General features: G+C 43.6%; 2 protein-coding genes across 3 annotated transcripts in view; one reads left to right on the top strand and one right to left on the bottom strand.

Moving 5' to 3' along the window:
* MAML3 (mastermind like transcriptional coactivator 3) overlaps positions 1-16225 on the top strand; it is a 440419-nt gene that overhangs the window by 209899 nt on the left and 214295 nt on the right. The gene's annotated exons all lie outside the window — the stretch shown is intronic.
* LOC308612441 (Golgi apparatus membrane protein TVP23 homolog B-like) lies at positions 7386-8570 on the bottom strand. The gene is made up of 2 exons (XM_081224917.1): positions 8257-8570; positions 7386-8015 (listed from the first exon to the last, which is right to left on the bottom strand). The coding sequence occupies exons 1-2, from the start codon at positions 8546-8548 to the stop codon at positions 7648-7650; spliced, it is 660 nt and encodes a 219-aa protein (XP_081081043.1). The 5' UTR covers positions 8549-8570; the 3' UTR covers positions 7386-7647.

The following is a 16225-nucleotide window of genomic DNA, read 5'->3' as shown; positions in this document are numbered from 1 at the left end:
GTGGTGTCTCAAGACAGGGTTATAAGCGAGTCTCCTAAATATATTGGTCTATCCTCTTTTGCAGAGCTCTTCTTCCCTAATAAAGGGAGGTAGTAATCAACTACCAAGCCAAAGAAACTAAGCAGCTGACTTATAACCAACAACGGGGTCAGTAACTTAGGGCCCTATGAGTTTCAAAAAAGTTACCTACATTTTAATAAACTAGGGAAGCATCTAGATAGTTTTAGAAAGCTTTTCATCATAAATGTTTCAAATCTTTAAAAATTATTTTGGCACTTAAAAGACGTAGCCTCAGTGTGCGTGTGTGTGTGCATCTTAAATGAAATACTTCATTCCCCGAAGTGCAGGATAAGCAAGGCACTTAATACAATTTTCAGAAGGGTTTTACCATAGTGCACTCACCGGTATTTCCAGGCCTGAGATGATGAGGCAATTCCGTGAATGTTAAGTCAGGAAACCAAGGAGAACACAAAGAACCAGATACACCATTCCTTGCTTATGTAAACAGTAGTCCTTGACCTGACGTCAGCAGTTATGGACCCTGAAAGCTACTGTCCTCGTGACTTGCCATGACTGTTCCCAGACAGGCGGAGGTACAGGAGCGCGTGCCTCCCTGCAGGCGGGGCGGTGCAGCCACGCTGCCGGCCCAGTGGAGCTTCACTGCCCGGTTCCCCACCACCTGGTGCCTGGGGTGTGGGAGCCGGAGTTTTTTCTACAGCAGGTGCAGCGAGTAACAAAAAGGCAAGTCAGGGGTGCAAGGCCAGGTCCTCTGTTGTTCTGGGGACTCCGCGTATGCTGGTCTGGAGGCTCCACAAACGTGCTTGCAGATTGACTGCTTTTCAGCGTCTTAATTACCTTTCTGGAACCCTATCGTGGGCAGAGCTCACGTGGGCCGCAGACCGCCTTCGCACCCCAGCGCCATCCGCCTCGAAGGGAGAGCTTTATCCTTACGCCCACCGGATCGGGGGCTGCTGCAGGCTAAGGCTGCCAGCAGCTCTGCTTCATCTTGGCTGTGTCCCTTGTGCCAGGAACGTCGGGGAAGAGACAGGGACTTGGCAAAACTCCTGGCAAATGGACGGCGCCCCAGTGAGCGCCGTGCGTAGCGTTTCTTAGCGTGGCCAGACATCCACCGCTGCCGTCTCCCGCTTCCTCGGGACACAAGGGCCATGGCGGGGCAGATGTGAAAGTGAAAAACAGAGAAAAGTAAAAGAAACCGAAGCCCAGAACTTAAAAATAGAGGGTTTCCCAAAACTTTTGCTTCTTGAGTGAGAAATAAATTTAAATCTTGCGTCTGATTCCCTTGATCTTCCCGACTTAGCTGAGGCAGAAAACCAATCCATTGCCTTATCGACTGGGATCACTAGCCTGAGGTTAGGGACCCACCGTCGTCTCTGAAGCGGGCCTGCCTTCTCTCTGCGGCTATATTATCCCTCTATCATTTTTGCGCTCATTGCCTTTGATATGGTAATGATCTTGCACAAGAAAAGCCTTTTTTTTTTTTCTTCATATGAGTGCTTAAGGAATTAAAGGTGACTGAGAGGTGGAGGGTGTTACGAGGGATGGCAGTTTGTCATTAAAAAATAACTAAGTTTACCCCTTGGAATAAAAAGAGAAGAAAGGAAGATAAAGGGAACCCAAGTGGGAGGACAGGCAGGTGTCTCTCGGGGGAGGCAGGAGCCGGGGTTCCTAACAGGCTGGCTCACGGCCCTTCAACGTTGCGTGCGTGCTCCCCCGGCCCCTCATTGATTTCTCTCTGCCCTCCAAAGACCTGGCTGCAGTTAAGCCTTGTGTCCTCCCCGTGATGCCGAGCCGAATCAGATTTTCCTTTTAGTTGTTCGATCACATTTTCCTTCCTAGAGCTTCGAAGGCACACTTGGGACCCTCTAGTAATTGCCTCCCCGCACTGAACTGCTGATACCTTTATTGGATTGGCATAGGGTTTCAGAGGACTGTGTTTAACATGCAGTGAGCCGCAGCAATGCAAACAGCCCCAGTGTTTAAACAAGCATCCATTAGGCCAGGAAACAAGGCGGTGCCAGCCCATTCGGTGCTCTGGAGTGCTGGCAGCTTGAGGTGCGCAGGGCAGCCGGGCCGCTGGAGCGGGGAGAGGGCAGGCGGGGCGGGGAGGCGGAGGAATTGCAGTGTCAGGGAAGGAGCAGATTCTCTGCGGAAGAGGGGGGTGCGGGGTCGGAGGGGGGAGGGAAATGTGGCTGGGGACATGTGCAAAGCTCATTAATACCTCATTATGTTAGAACTGCAGTCTCCCCGCAGACAGGCGGTTAACATTTGCGGTGCCAGAGGAAGAGCTGTGGGAAAGCAGCACTGACCCCCCCCCCCTTTTTGTTGCAAGCCCCACAAGCTCCACACACTTGCTTTGCACCGAGGGAGTGGTGGTGTTGAATTTGGAGACAAATGAGGAGTAAGAAGAAAAGAGGGCAGGGGGATTCGGCCTGTGGGATGTGGGAGGCTGTACTGTCAGCTGCCGCCACCTGCCCTTATTGGTGTGGGTGGAGCAAAGGGAAGGTGATAAAGCAGATAGAAAGAAGGTTCTGGCGGGGGGCGGGGCAGGAAGAGGAGGTTTTGCTTTCTTCAGATCCGACCTGGCTGGGCCCAAACCCTTCCAGGCTTCACCCCAGGGATTTAATCCCCGTGTGCCATAGCTCTGTAGCTCTGGCCGGAGCTGGACCCTGCTCCTCACTCACCCCCGGCAGTAACCCCAGGGGCTCCAGCTCTGAGACAGAGGCCTCATGGGAGGAAAAGTTGGAGCCATGTTCTGTAGAAACTACAACTTTCCTGCAGACGCTTAATCCTGCTCTGTTAAAGGATCAGGTGTTTCTCTCTGCCCTGAACCCTTATGTGTCCTCTATCCAGAAGTGAAAGGTGGGTGATAGCCACTCTAGCAAACAGTTACACAACAGAATGGACCACAACACAATGGTGTGTGGATTTTGCATCATGAAGGCCCCTTAAGGTAATTCATGTTCCAGTCCTTTGAGAATATCCCATTTCTGCCTTTTCGTTTTCTTTGTTTTGTTCTTATTTCTACCTTAGAATTTTCTTTCTGTGAACGTCCAGCATTCGGGTTCTGTTTCTAGCATAAGTGGACACAGACACACCCAGAGGTCCACAGGGACGTCGCCCATGGACACTCAGCCCACGTGCTGGAAGCAGTGAGCAGATGAAGCAGCACGTAGCCTTGATGGATGTCCTAGGAAGTGACAGGGCCGTCTTTCAAGTATGGTTTCTGAGGACCTTTATGGTCACACTTCGTTCTGACTTAACACAATATTCCATAAAAATATGGATTATCCATTAACTTACAGAAAGGCAAAAGAGTTAATTTCATCATTGAAAGCCATTTGTATTCCTTTTGGAAAAAAGAAAAAACAAAACTAGAGTCCTGTTGGCCAGTAGCTTGTTACATACAGTGGTGCCTGTAATGAACAGCTAAAAATGAATGTATTTGATCATCACAACCAGGTTTATTTAGGTTAGAAATAGAGTTATGGCTACAAATGCTTCTGAGGAACATTAAACCAGGCTTTTTACAGTGTGGCCTCTATAGTAAAAATAGTCAAATTCAGGCTCTGTGTACTAAAATCTATTATTCTTTCAACTATGCAGCTTTGACAAATCAAGCAAGAGTCATAAGAACAGAGCTAGGAAATAGTTCAATTGCTATACTTTCATAGCCATATATAAGAAAAAACATGCCTTATGCTGTTTACATGTTGACTTTCCCAAGCTTGATTCCATTAAAAAATAAAGCAGGACAAAAAATGAAGAATTGTTACAAACAGTAGACTACTTCTAGACTTAACTTCTGTATGTAACCACGGCAGGTCCCTATTGTGGGATGTATGACATCCCACAAGACCTTGCCTGTTTTAGACTCACAAACTTACAGAATGAACTTATGGTTACCTGGGGGTGGGGGGAAGGGGAGGGGGGAGGGGTAGACTGGGAGTTTGGGATTGACATGTACACACTGCTATATTTAAAATAAAATGCCTGTCCATGAAAAAAATAAATTTAAAAAAAGTAGAATAAGCATTAAACACTTAAAAAATACATTTGCCTGTTTTTCCTGGGCTGCTCCTGTCCCTCGATCCTTTTCAGTGGCCTGAGCAAGACCCTCACAGATTTGTCTTCTTCACCCTGTCATTTCCCAGCATCTAAACTTTTCCATCTTAGATTCTTCTGCTTTCCTTTCTAGGAAAGAGAATGGAAGTTAAGTTTCATCCAAACTTTCTACCTAACCAAAAAATTATGACATCCAGATTGCCCATTTGTGGAGAGAAGGAGAGTGATATAGCAGAATTACAGTTCAAAGTAAAATGGGATTTCAATTTCCATTAAATAGAAAAAGTGAATTCCTAGCTCCCTTCAGGCTCTTGCCATGAATAAAAACTTAAAGTGAAATATCAGAAAATCAAGGACGAGATGGAACCTAAAGAGATGTTTCCTTCCCTTTTCACCCCCTTCTCCAGTGGAGACCATATCTAAATCATCCCAGATGGCTGTTCTATTTTTAAAGAGCTCCAGAAAAGGAGATTCTACCACCTCCTCAGTAACCCATTCCAGCATTTCTTGTTCCTCTCAGCCAGAATACTTTTTTCCCCCGAGAGCCCTAGGAGGAAGAAGAGATACGCTATCCTAGGTTTAGGGACTTGGGTTAGTCCTCTCTAGGATTTTACCCCTCAGTGGACACTCCGAGGCATGGGTAATGTCTTTCTTCAGTAAAAAAAGGTTGTTTTTCTCTAATCTTTAGCTTTATATTAGTGAGCTTCTTGGGGGCCCATGGAAAATCCTCTAGAGGGCCTGCTGTTTACACAGCCCTGTCCTAGGTAAGAGGACGGGCAGCAAGGAAGTGGATTCATTTCAGTCTAAGAGAAGAACAAGGTCATGCACAGCTGCAGAGTTGACCATCTGGGACAGATGTACTGGGACATCTGTACTGGGATGTACTGGGACAACTGTACTGGGACAGGCTTGTTCATGCACTCACTCACCCATTCATTCTTTCATTTGGGAAATACCTACTGACCTCAACCAGGGGCTAGACACTGGGCACAGACACATCAGTCAACAACGTGGACTAGGTCCTTATCACCAGTGAGCTACACTTGGATGGGGGAATAATACCAAGTCAAAAGTAAGAAGCATAATGGTTATACATTGTGATAAGGGGTGTGAAGGAAATAAAACAGCGATGTGCTCGAGCATAGGGGGGGTGAGGCTAACTGAGACAGCATGATACTTGCGCTGAAACCTGAAGGATGACCAGGAGGTAGGAGGGGCAGGTTCAAGGCAGAGGGGAAACAGGTGCAGAGGCAGCACAGGAGGAGAGGCCCGGGTGGCCAGAGCACGGTGGAGGAGGGAGCCTGGCCTGCCATGGGCTTGGAGACACCATGTCATCCAGCGATTCCAGGCCATGAGGGTGACTTGAAGAGAATGGGAATCTAGAGAAGGACCTTAGGCAGCAAGACATGCTCTGATGAATGGTTTTAAGCGATTCCTCTGGTGGCTTGTGGAGAATAGATTGGAGAGACCGTAGGATGAGAAACAAGGTTAACCGGTTAGGTAGAGAGCACAAGAGGCCCGGGGAGAGGCGAGGGTTGGGTGAAGGCTGTTGGGGGCGGGGGAGACTCAGACAAGGAGGTAGATGGGTGGACGGTGTGCTGAAAACACAGACGCTGCATCCAGGCATAGGTTTGCTCCGTTTGAAGGCAACAGAATACATAGAAATCAAAAGTTTTAAAGAAGTAATTATCCCCTTTATAAAATGATTCACCACAAGGATCTAATACATGTAGTAAGGGAAGGAACGTGTGTATGTGTCTTTGACTATAAATTTTAATAAGACATATAAAATCTTAATAGACAGATCATGGAATTCGAAGGAATCATAGAGGTCATTTTCCCCTACCTTCCACCCAATAAAGAATCCCTTTTACAAATCCCCGGCAGATGAACATGCAGCTTGGTATGAAAACTCAAGGGACAGGAAGCTCAATAGCCTCACAGTGAAGCCCTTTCTATTTTCAGAAGTTCCTCCTTATAGAGAGGCTGGATTCTTTCTCCCCATGATTTCCAACCCTTGATCTTAGTTTCATATCAGAGGAGCTACATTAGATTAAATCTAATCCATTTCCTACATGGCAATGGTCAGCTAGTTAAAGAGGAGCTCTGGCATTCCTACTCCCCAGTTCTTCTCTTTCTCCAGCAAAATATACTTGGTTCTTCATCTGTTTCTCACGTGATATGGTTTCTGGGGCCTTCTGTGCCCTGGTTATACCTTCTTGCTGCCTGATGAGAATGAAGACACAGAAAGAACCAAGCCCAGCCTTCCAGCTGCCGTGAGTGTAGAACATACACAGTCCCCCTGGATCTGGAGAATGTACATTCACTACTGTAACCTGGAGTTACAAAAACACATGGCTTTGAACTTCGAGGAAATCAGGGCTGCTTATAAAACAGGTTCCACCCAACCTGATCTGTTACTGCTAACCTGTAGGAGAACTGTTGTTATGCACCTTTAACGCTATCATGCCAATAAGATACATTCAATTAAGCAAAACATATTCAAAAAAATTTTAACAATGTATAAATACAATCACAAAATAATCTGCCGATTAAAACAAAATTTACAGTACCTACAACAGAATTTACAGATGCGTACAATAGTTTGCAGATTGTTACATATATTGTTTTAAGAAATACCATTCATACAAATACATGATTTACAATATCCCCATTATAGCAAGAAAGAAAAAGATTCGTAAAATAAAACGTCTTTTAGGCATTTACAGTGCCAAGTATTGAAATGATTATTCTCACTATGACATAAGAATAATACTCTTTTAGTGGCAAAAGATAGACTTCATTAGGCCAAGGACCACTGAAGAGCTTCTGGAAGGTTCCAAAGTAAAATCTGGCTATCTTTCCCCCAAAATAAATAGAACAGCAGCAATGCCTACGTTTCCCATGAACATAAACTATGAAAATTCCTTTTATATTAACTGGGCCTTAAGTACGTGACTCATTACAAATAAAAATAAACAAAATTTTAGAAACTAGTTAACACCAATAGCCCAAATTTGGTTTTTACCTGCCTGTAAATGCCTAGGATAAGAAGTTTCATCATGAAGCATATATTAAGTGTAAAATTAACAATTATTTCTAACTCTATATATAAGCCAAAGTGCTCACTCTTACCATGGAAGCAAAACCTAAAATAATCTACAGAAATAGTATGTAAACACAGAGAGTTTTGAGATAGACTAGGAACATCCTTCTTGTTCTGTGGATCAAAATGCAAAGGTCTCCATTCCATATGGGCATGAACACAAACACTTTTGTTAATTTAACACACGGATCTTACACGACTATGTGCATACACATATGTACACCATGAACCAAATGTTAACAATGTTTCTAGCTACACCACACCTTCAAGCCCCATGTGCTAGAAAGTAAAAACTTAATATGAAAACTACTTTTCCTTTTTTTTTTAAAGTAAACTTTAAAATGGAAAAACAAACCCAACACTCCTCTTTGCAATAGGTACTGAGTTCTAAAGGTTCAGAGTCAAGACCCCCTTCAGTTGTTCCCAGTGGAAAGAACACACAGGCTCCCTCACTCTCTTCAGGAGGTCTGATCGTCTCCAGTGGTTTGTCTTAAAAACTGCTTTCCAAGGTACGATGTAGCCATGCTGGTTAAATTCTTCCTGCTGCCCACTTTGCACCTGATGTAGCCATACAGGTTGGCCCCTTGCAGCACCACACCCATGATAACCACCGCCAACCACTTCACTCTGAAGGAGAAGAGGGCACTAAAGGCAAATATTACCCACAGCACCGGACAGGCAATGAGTCCTAACCAGAAGATTCTTGATTCAGCCTCTGAAACAGTTTTACTGTCTTGAGGAGAGGCCTTCCTGGACTCAAACACCCAATGGCTTTTTCCATCTTCATTAGTATGATTCCACCAGCGCAGGCCAACCATTAGTCTACCTGTGACATTCTTTTTTTTGTTTGTTTTGTTTTATTTTTTTGCAGTACACGGGGCCTCTCACTGTTGTGGCCTCTCCCGTTGCGGAGCATAGGCTCCGGACGCGCAGGCTCAGCGGCCATGGCTCACGGGCCCAGCTGCCCCACCGCCACATGTGGGATCTTCTCGGACCGGGGCACGAACCCGCGTCCCCTGCATCGGCAGGCAGACTCTCAAGCACTGCGCCACCAGGGAAGCCCCTACCTGTGACATTCTTGACTGCCCAAAAGTCACATGACAACAACAAGATAATTGTCACCATACAGGCAATAAAGCTGCTGCTGAACAATTCACAGAGAAGATAGACTATAATTGCACTGACTTGAAAGAATAAATGGAAAAATGATGCCACTGGGTGTCTGATTTTGGATTTTTTTGGTCTACTAGTTGTCTCCTCTTCTGCATCAAACAGTGAAACATCTTCAATGTCATCATTACTGTCCTGCTGCAACATGGCAGCCCGCGCCAGCCTGTTGTTACACTTTAGGAGGATCATGAACCACACTGAGAATCTGATGAAAGCTTTAGATCCTCTCTCCTGAAAAAAAGGGCATATAACCACAAAATTCTGCATACAATTCTTGGGGATTCTTAGAGATCCTAAAATCCATTTTTATGTAAACCTCAACTTAAAAAATCAGCAGGATTCATGTTGTGGAACCCTGGTTCCATCATCTAAAACTGTATATTTGCATTATCCTTATACTTGATAACAATATTGAACGGGGGGGGGGGATAAGGAACACCCACTTGGAAATCCCTGCAGGTCACTACGGAATCATTAATGGAAGAGGAAAGTTACAGGAAGTCTTCAAGAGGCATTGTTGGATACGTTGCTTATGTTACCTCGTTTAGTGTATACAGTCGTCTTCTGAACTACACAATATTAGCCCTGTCTATGAGGAAAGTGAAATTGAAGTGAAGGATATTAATAAAGAAACATAAAGAGAATTACAGAGATCCAGGTGAAGGCAGTGCCAGTATAATGTGAGTTTTGACAGCTCCAGAGGTGAACCATGGTTGATGAGCAAGTTTGGTTTCCTGGGAAATGCGTCCTTGTGTTGGTGCCTTTGTAGAGATGTCCCTGGAGAGTGGTTGTCCCTGTGATTGGTCATTCCCGTGGCCTACATGGGCGGCATGCCATGCTCTATAGGATCACACTGGGGTTGGGTTAGTGGCCAGTATGTATCTCTACCTGAGCCACTCAGCTGCAGAACTGTTCTGAGAACATCTGAAAGGACTGCAGCCCTTACAGGAAATCCCCTTTCAGACAGTACTTCCTTATGTGCCTGCCGCCCACTGCAGAGAAAGAGCATTTCTGAAGATGCCTCCCCTCTTCCCCTATTTCATTTGAGAGCCACACGCATTTCAGAATAGTTTGGAAATAAGAAACACATTCCATTCACAAGCGGAGAGGCATGAAACTAACGGAAAGCATAGGCTTTGGAATTCAAGTCTCAACTCCCTCACATGAGCTGTGTGACCCTGGGCAGTCTGTTTCATCTCCCGGAGCCCTAGTTTCCTCATTTGTATAAATGATGTTTATTACCTTGCAGGGTCGATGTGGGAATTGAGAGAAAAGATTTGGGATTTGGCTGGCATAGAATGGATACATGATGAATGTTTGCTACTTGCTGGTACCTTGGAGGAGGGCTTAAATTCTTGGGGCCCGTCTGGGTAACAGTAGATTTGGTTCAGCAATACCATCAGGCTTACCCTGGTTTGGACCTGGATCCCCGAGCCATTCCAGAGGAATTCCTGTCCCCGTACCCACCCCTCATCACCATCAAAATTTTGCTTAAGGTAAAGAGGAAGTGTTCACCATAAACCCATCCTCCATGTGAGGTGCCATGTCACAGGGGCGTTTAGAGGACCCCGCAGTACTACTTAGTCCCCAGCCTCTCAAGGATACCGGATGTCGTGGTACCTTAGGTGTGCACATGCACACGTGCGTGCACGCACACACATACACGTCTCTGAGATGAAGCAGTATGTGAATTTTCGCAGTTAGCAGACCTCCGTGGTAGTTCACGTGGACATTTCTGAGCGAATCCTTGGTTCCACAGAGGTAAAAAGCAGAACTAAATACTGGGTAGGGCTAGTACTGCTTATGGAAGTTCTCTGAGACTCTATCTAAAAGTCAAGTTTAAATAGAGAGATGGGGCTAGCTAACCTCATCATTCTGTGAGTCATTAGATGTGAACTAGACTTGGTCATCTCCCTTTGCTAATAAGGAAACCGGCTTAATTAACTGAAGGAAATTAACTTGAATCATTTTGCAGCATGAATCTGTTTCCCAAGAGGGGCTGAATTCTTCCCTTCCTGTGAGCTGATGCTCATTCGGCAGTCAATTCAAGAGGCTGTGTCGGCGCGCTGTTGCTGCCAGCTGACAGATGTAGTATTTTCCTGATCAAGCTCCCAAGCCTTTCTCTTTGCCCCTTGAACAACTGAGCACAGAGTAATAAACTACTTAGAATGATTTTGCAACATGGGGGTCATTTGCTTGTCTTTGTATTGTGGGAGTCAAATGCCTATTCTCAGTAAATATAAGCCTCCCAATTGACTTAAGGTAATTGAATGATTTTAGATTTATTGTGTATATGCTTTTCTCCATAGCCTCTGATTCTAAGCAGGCATAAAATCACATCAGGAAAACCTGAGTTTGGATATTTGAGTTGTTTCATCTGAGTTAAAACCAACATATGTAGAAGTTGGGTTATCAATTCCAAACTTGGATTACTTTGTGAAACCTCACGTTTCCAGTGGAGCTGAAGGTAATGTCTTTCTTCGGGTGTTACTCTGGGGCAATTCTGCAAAGGACAAGGAGAGAAAGATGTTTTTGACTCTATTCCAGGTTGTTTCGTTTTCCTTTTTAACTGATTTTTACGCAGTATATGATTGTCTTTCCCAATTTGTTTTGAATTCCTCTCGTCTGGCCCTAGGTGTCTGTTGTGGTTGGGCCTGGTACAGTTTGCTTAGGCGGTTGGCTGTGTTCTTTCCTTTCCTCGCGCTTCGTTTAAAGGAGGTCTAAGCTCACAGAGTAGCTGTATTTCTAGAGAGACCTGCCACCTTTACAGGCTTTACTGTGGTCATTTTCTTTTTCTTTTTTCTCCTCTCTCCACAGTATGGTTCTTTGTGGATTAAAATCAAGGTTCCTGGAGCTAGAGGTGGGGACAGGGCATGGGAAGCCTGGCCACATTGTGATGAGTAATAATCATGACTGTCTCCCTCTGCTGTAAGCTCTTCCAGACCGCTCCCGTCCTATTCATCTTTGCATCCCCAGCTTCTCCTGGGACGCCTGGTGCATTAATGATGCTCAGTGAGTGTGTGTTGAAGGAACAAGCTAATTTTTGCAAATCCCTTTACAGTTTATAAAGATACTCCACAGAGCAACGGGGGGATTGTTTTCAAGACTTCAACAAAAAACTGTTTCCCTCCCTCAGTTCATTAGGATTGTGAAATTGCTTTGGAATTTTGGAACAGTGATACTTTTACTGTGTGCATTTCACGACAAGCCAGAGGCTAATTGCTTTTTTTTTTTTTTTTTTCTTAATGCGAGGGGCTGTGGAAGGGGGTGAGAAAGGAGGGAAAGAGTTTGTTAACTGGATACATTTCTTGTCAAGAAATTTAAAACTCGAGATATTTCTGGATTTTTTTTCTTTATAACCGCAGTTTACAGCTCTTCCTCTTTTACTAGGATGTAGGTGAATTTTAACAAAAGCAAGAGGTATGTTTTCAAGGGAGGAGGACAAGTAGGCAGCGAGGGAAAGACTTTGTTTTTATGACTTGTGTCTCGACTTGGCAAACACTCAAGGTTATCCTACTCAACCAAATAATCCATATCGCTGCCACATCAGCCATGGCCGAGCTCCCCTTACAAGGTGCGCCAGACGGACTCTTCTTTTGGGACATTTGAAGGATTTCAACCCTTGTCTTGTGCTGCAGTCAGTGGCAGTCCTGACCCTATACCCGTCAGCTCTCACAACCACTGTACGTCCGCCTCTGGCATAGACTCACCCAGGATTCATAATCAAGCAGCTTTTTTTTTTTTTTGAATTGAAGTATAGTTGATTTACGATATTGTACTAATTTCTGCTGTACAGCAAAGTGATTCAGTTATACATATATATATTCTTTTTTTAAATATTCTTTTCCATTATTGTTTATCACAGGATATTGAATATAGTTCCCTGTGCTCTACAGTAGGACCTTGTTTATCCATCCTGTATATAATAGCTTATATGCACTAACCCCAAACTCCCACTCCATCCCTCCCCACCCACCTCCTCCTTGGCAACCACAAGTCTGTTCTCTATGTCTGTGAGTCTGTTTCTGCGTTGTAGATAGGTTCATTTGTGTCATATTCTAGATTCCACATATAAATGATATCATATGGTATTTGTCTTTCTCTTTCTGACTTACTTCACTTAGTATGATAATATTCTAGTTGCATCCATGTTGCTGCAAATGGCAGTATTTCATTCTTTTTTATGGCTGAGTAGTATTTCATTGTGTATATATACCACATCTTCTTTATCCATTCATCTGTCAATGGACATTTAGGTTGTTTCCATGTCTTGGCTATTGTGAATAGTGCTGCTATGAACATAGGGGTGCATGTATCTTTTTGAATTATAGTTTTGTCTGGATATATCAGGCAACTTTTTCTTAAATGGCTTAATCTCTAGGCACTCGTCACCTTAATGCTGACTTTTGCCATAAAACTCGAGTGTAAAAAGTAGGAAAATATTTGTACTACTGTGTTCCCGAAATCATTGGCACTTAAAGACCAAAATCAGCAAAAGCAGACAAACTTAAGAATTTAAAAAATTAGAAAAGTCTTTGATTTTTACAGATGAAGCAAGAGCCGTACTAAGACTTAGCCCAGAAAAAAAATTCAGGGGAAATGAATCAGGATGTCCACTGGCTGGATCAGTGACAGCATTTATGTGCAGCATTAGAAATGATGCTGGTGCCTGATACACACACATAATAATAATACTGTATCTTATGCGATGCAGCAATTCAAGTGAAGTGTATTCCTACCATTATGCTAAAGTTGTATTTACCAGAAAAATTTTACACTGCTTCAGTTTTTACATTTAAATCTAAATTAATTAAAAATTTAATTAAAATTTCAATGTCATCCTTGCAGTAGCTGCATTTCAAGTGCTCAGTAGCCACAGGTGTCTCAGGGCTGCCTTCTTGGACAGCATAACTAGGGACAGCAAGGGAATGAGAACCCATTATTAGGGGACCAGGCACTTTGTTAGGTACTTTCAAAAGACATGATCTCAAAGCAGTCCCATGTGTTATCTACATTTTATATAAGGAGACAAGCTCACTGAGATTCAGTGATTTGTGCAAAGTTGGACAGTTAGTGAGGGAGCTGGAAGGACAGCTGTTAATCTAAACCCAAAGCCCATGTGTGTGCTGTGCTGATGTGGCCATTGCTGGTTGTAATGGTATATACCACTGAGCAGGAGATAAGGATGCTTTCCTTATCTCCCCACCTCCCTGTAAAGTTTGCAAGCCTCTAATTGTTTTAACAAGCTTGTCTGAATGAATGAATTCAAGAAGAATTCCAGGTAATGACAGCCCCGAGGTATTGCTTGTACACATCTACTCCATGTGCTTCTCCCCTAAGATTCTGAGATTTCTTTCCTCCCTTGGTTCTTAGAAGCGTACAATTTATCTGCAGGCACCATTTGTTCCTGAGAGAAAGAAAATCTTTTGGCAAGGACTATGATTCAAAATATATGTTACTTTGACTGATTACCTGTATTATTGCAGTATATCAGAAAGCATATTGCTGGTGGGTGGGACGCAAAGTAATTTGGAAGTACTCATTTTGACCTTGGCTTGGGATGACCTTGGCCTATTGCAGATTCTTACTCTGCAGCTGTATTAGTTCCTAGGGCTGCCATAATGAAGTACTACAGACTAGGTGGCTGAAAGCACCAGAGATTTATTGTCTCACAGCCCTGGAGCCTGGAAGTCCAGAGTCAAGGTGTCAGCAGGCCCTCTGAGACTCTGCATGGAATCTTTCCTTGCCTCTTCCTAGCTTCTCATGGTTTGCTAGAATTCTTTGGCATTCCTTGGCTTGCAGCTACATAATTCCAATCTCTGCCTCAGCCATCACGTCGCATTCTCCCTGTGTGTCTCCATGCCTTCACATTTTCATCTTCTTATAAGAATGATACCACTCATGTTGGACGAGGAACCCAGTCTACTCCAGTATGACCTCATCTTAACGAATTACATCTGCAGTGACTCTGTTTCCAAATAAAGTCACATTCTGAGGTCCTGTGGGTAGGACTTTAACATATCTTTTTGTTGGAAGCATAATTCAGTCCTGTAACAGTCCTGGCTATACCTCTGCTTCAGAGCCCTGGGAAAGTTTCCCTGTTCTGCTCTTTTTCATTTTTAATTTTTTTTTATTGAAGTTTAGTTGATTTGTAATGTTTCAGGTGTACAGCAAAGTGATTCAGTTTTATATATATACATATATATGTATATATATATTCTTTTTCAGATTCTTTTCCATTATAGGTTATTACAAGGTATTGAATGTAATTCCTTGTGCTATACAGTAGGTCCTTGTTGTTTATCTATTTTATGTATAGTAGTTTGTATCTGTTAATCCCAAATTCCTAATTTATCCCTACCCGCCCCTCCCCTTCGGTAACCATTAGTTTGTTTTCTATGTCTGTGAGTCCATTTCTGTTTTGTAAGTAAGTTCCTTTGTATTATTTTTTAGATTCCACATATAAGTAATATCACATGATATTTGTCTTTCTCTGTCTGACTTACTTCACTTAGTATGATCATCTCTAGGTTCATCCATGTTGCTACAAATGGCGTTCTTTCATTATCTTTTATGGCTGAGTAGTATTCTGTTGTGTATGTATCTGTGTGTATGTATATATATATATATATATACATACCCACACATACAACATCTTCTTTATCCATTCATCCTGTTATTCTCTCATGAAGGACTAACTTTACAAACCTTCATTCACTTCTTTCCTCAAGCCCTCGGTTTTTCCTTCTTAGCAGTGTTCTTCCTTGGAGGTGAGGTCCTTGCATCAACTTCAGTGAAAAAATTGAAACCATTAGAGCCGAGCAGCCTTGTCCACACGCCCCCCGCCCCCACACTTCCATCTCAACATACCTCTTCCCCACGCTTGTCTTTAGAGCCGTCTTTTTTTTTTTTTTGCTTTTGCTGTATGTGGGCCTCTCACTGTTGTGGCCTCTCCCGTTGCGGAGCACAGGCTCCGGACACGCAGGCCCAGCGGCCATGGCTCACGGGCCCAGCCGCTCCGCGGCACGTGGGATCTTCCCGGACCGGGGCACGAACCCGCGCCCCCTGCATCGGCAGGCGGACTCTCAACCACTGCGCCACCAGGGAAGCCCTAGAGCCGTCTTTTGATGGCTCCGATGTGCCATTCTTCATTGGTTCAAAAGCAAATATCTCGATGGGAATGTAAAATAGTACAGCTCTATGGGAAACAGTATGGTGGTTCCTCAAAAAAATTAAAAATAGAACTACCATATGATCCAACAATTCCATTTCTGGGTATTTACCCCAAGGAATTGAAAGCAAGGTCTCGAGATATTTATGAACCCATCTCCATAGAGGCACTATTCACAACAGCCAAAGGTGGAAGCACCCCAAACGTCCATGGACAGATAAGTATATACGTATAATGGAATATTATTCAACCTTAAAAAGGAAGGAAATTCTGACACATGCTACAACACGGATGAACATTGAGAATATTATACTAAATGAAATAGTCCAGTCACAAAAAGACAAATACTCTATGATTCTACTTTTATGAGCTATCTAGAATAGTTGCATTCATAGAGACAGAAAGCAGAATGCTAGTTGCCAGGGCCTGAGGAGGGGGTATAAGGAGTTATTGTTTAATGGGTATAGAGTTTCAGTTTTGCAAGAGAAAAGAGTTCTGGAGACGGATGGTGGAGATGGTTGTACAACAGTGTAAAAGGACTTAATACCACTCAACTGTACCCTTAAAAATGGTTAAGATGGTAAATTTTATATTATGGGTATTTTAGCAGAATTAGACATTTGCAACACAATTTTTCATGTGTCCCTCCTTTCTTAATGTCCACCTCTCCTGCCCTCTGATTTCCTTCACCTTTG

Source organism: Mesoplodon bidens (assembly GCF_964165515.1).
Source record: "Mesoplodon bidens genome assembly, chromosome: 1".
Taxonomy (NCBI): Eukaryota; Metazoa; Chordata; class Mammalia; order Artiodactyla; family Ziphiidae; genus Mesoplodon; species Mesoplodon bidens.
This window is presented reverse-complemented; position numbering and strand designations above follow the sequence as displayed.

What these genes read in the sequence shown, in the direction of transcription:
- LOC308612441 (XM_081224917.1), bottom strand. Translation starts at nt 8,548, where the DNA reads ATGATCCTCCTAAAGTGTAACAACAGGCTGGCGCGGGCTGCCATGTTG. An exon ending in GGCAGTCAAGAATGTCACAG is followed by an intron (nt 8,016 to 8,256) that starts GTAGGGGCTTCC and finishes AGAATGTCACAG; the next exon opens with GTAGACTAATGGTTGGCCTG.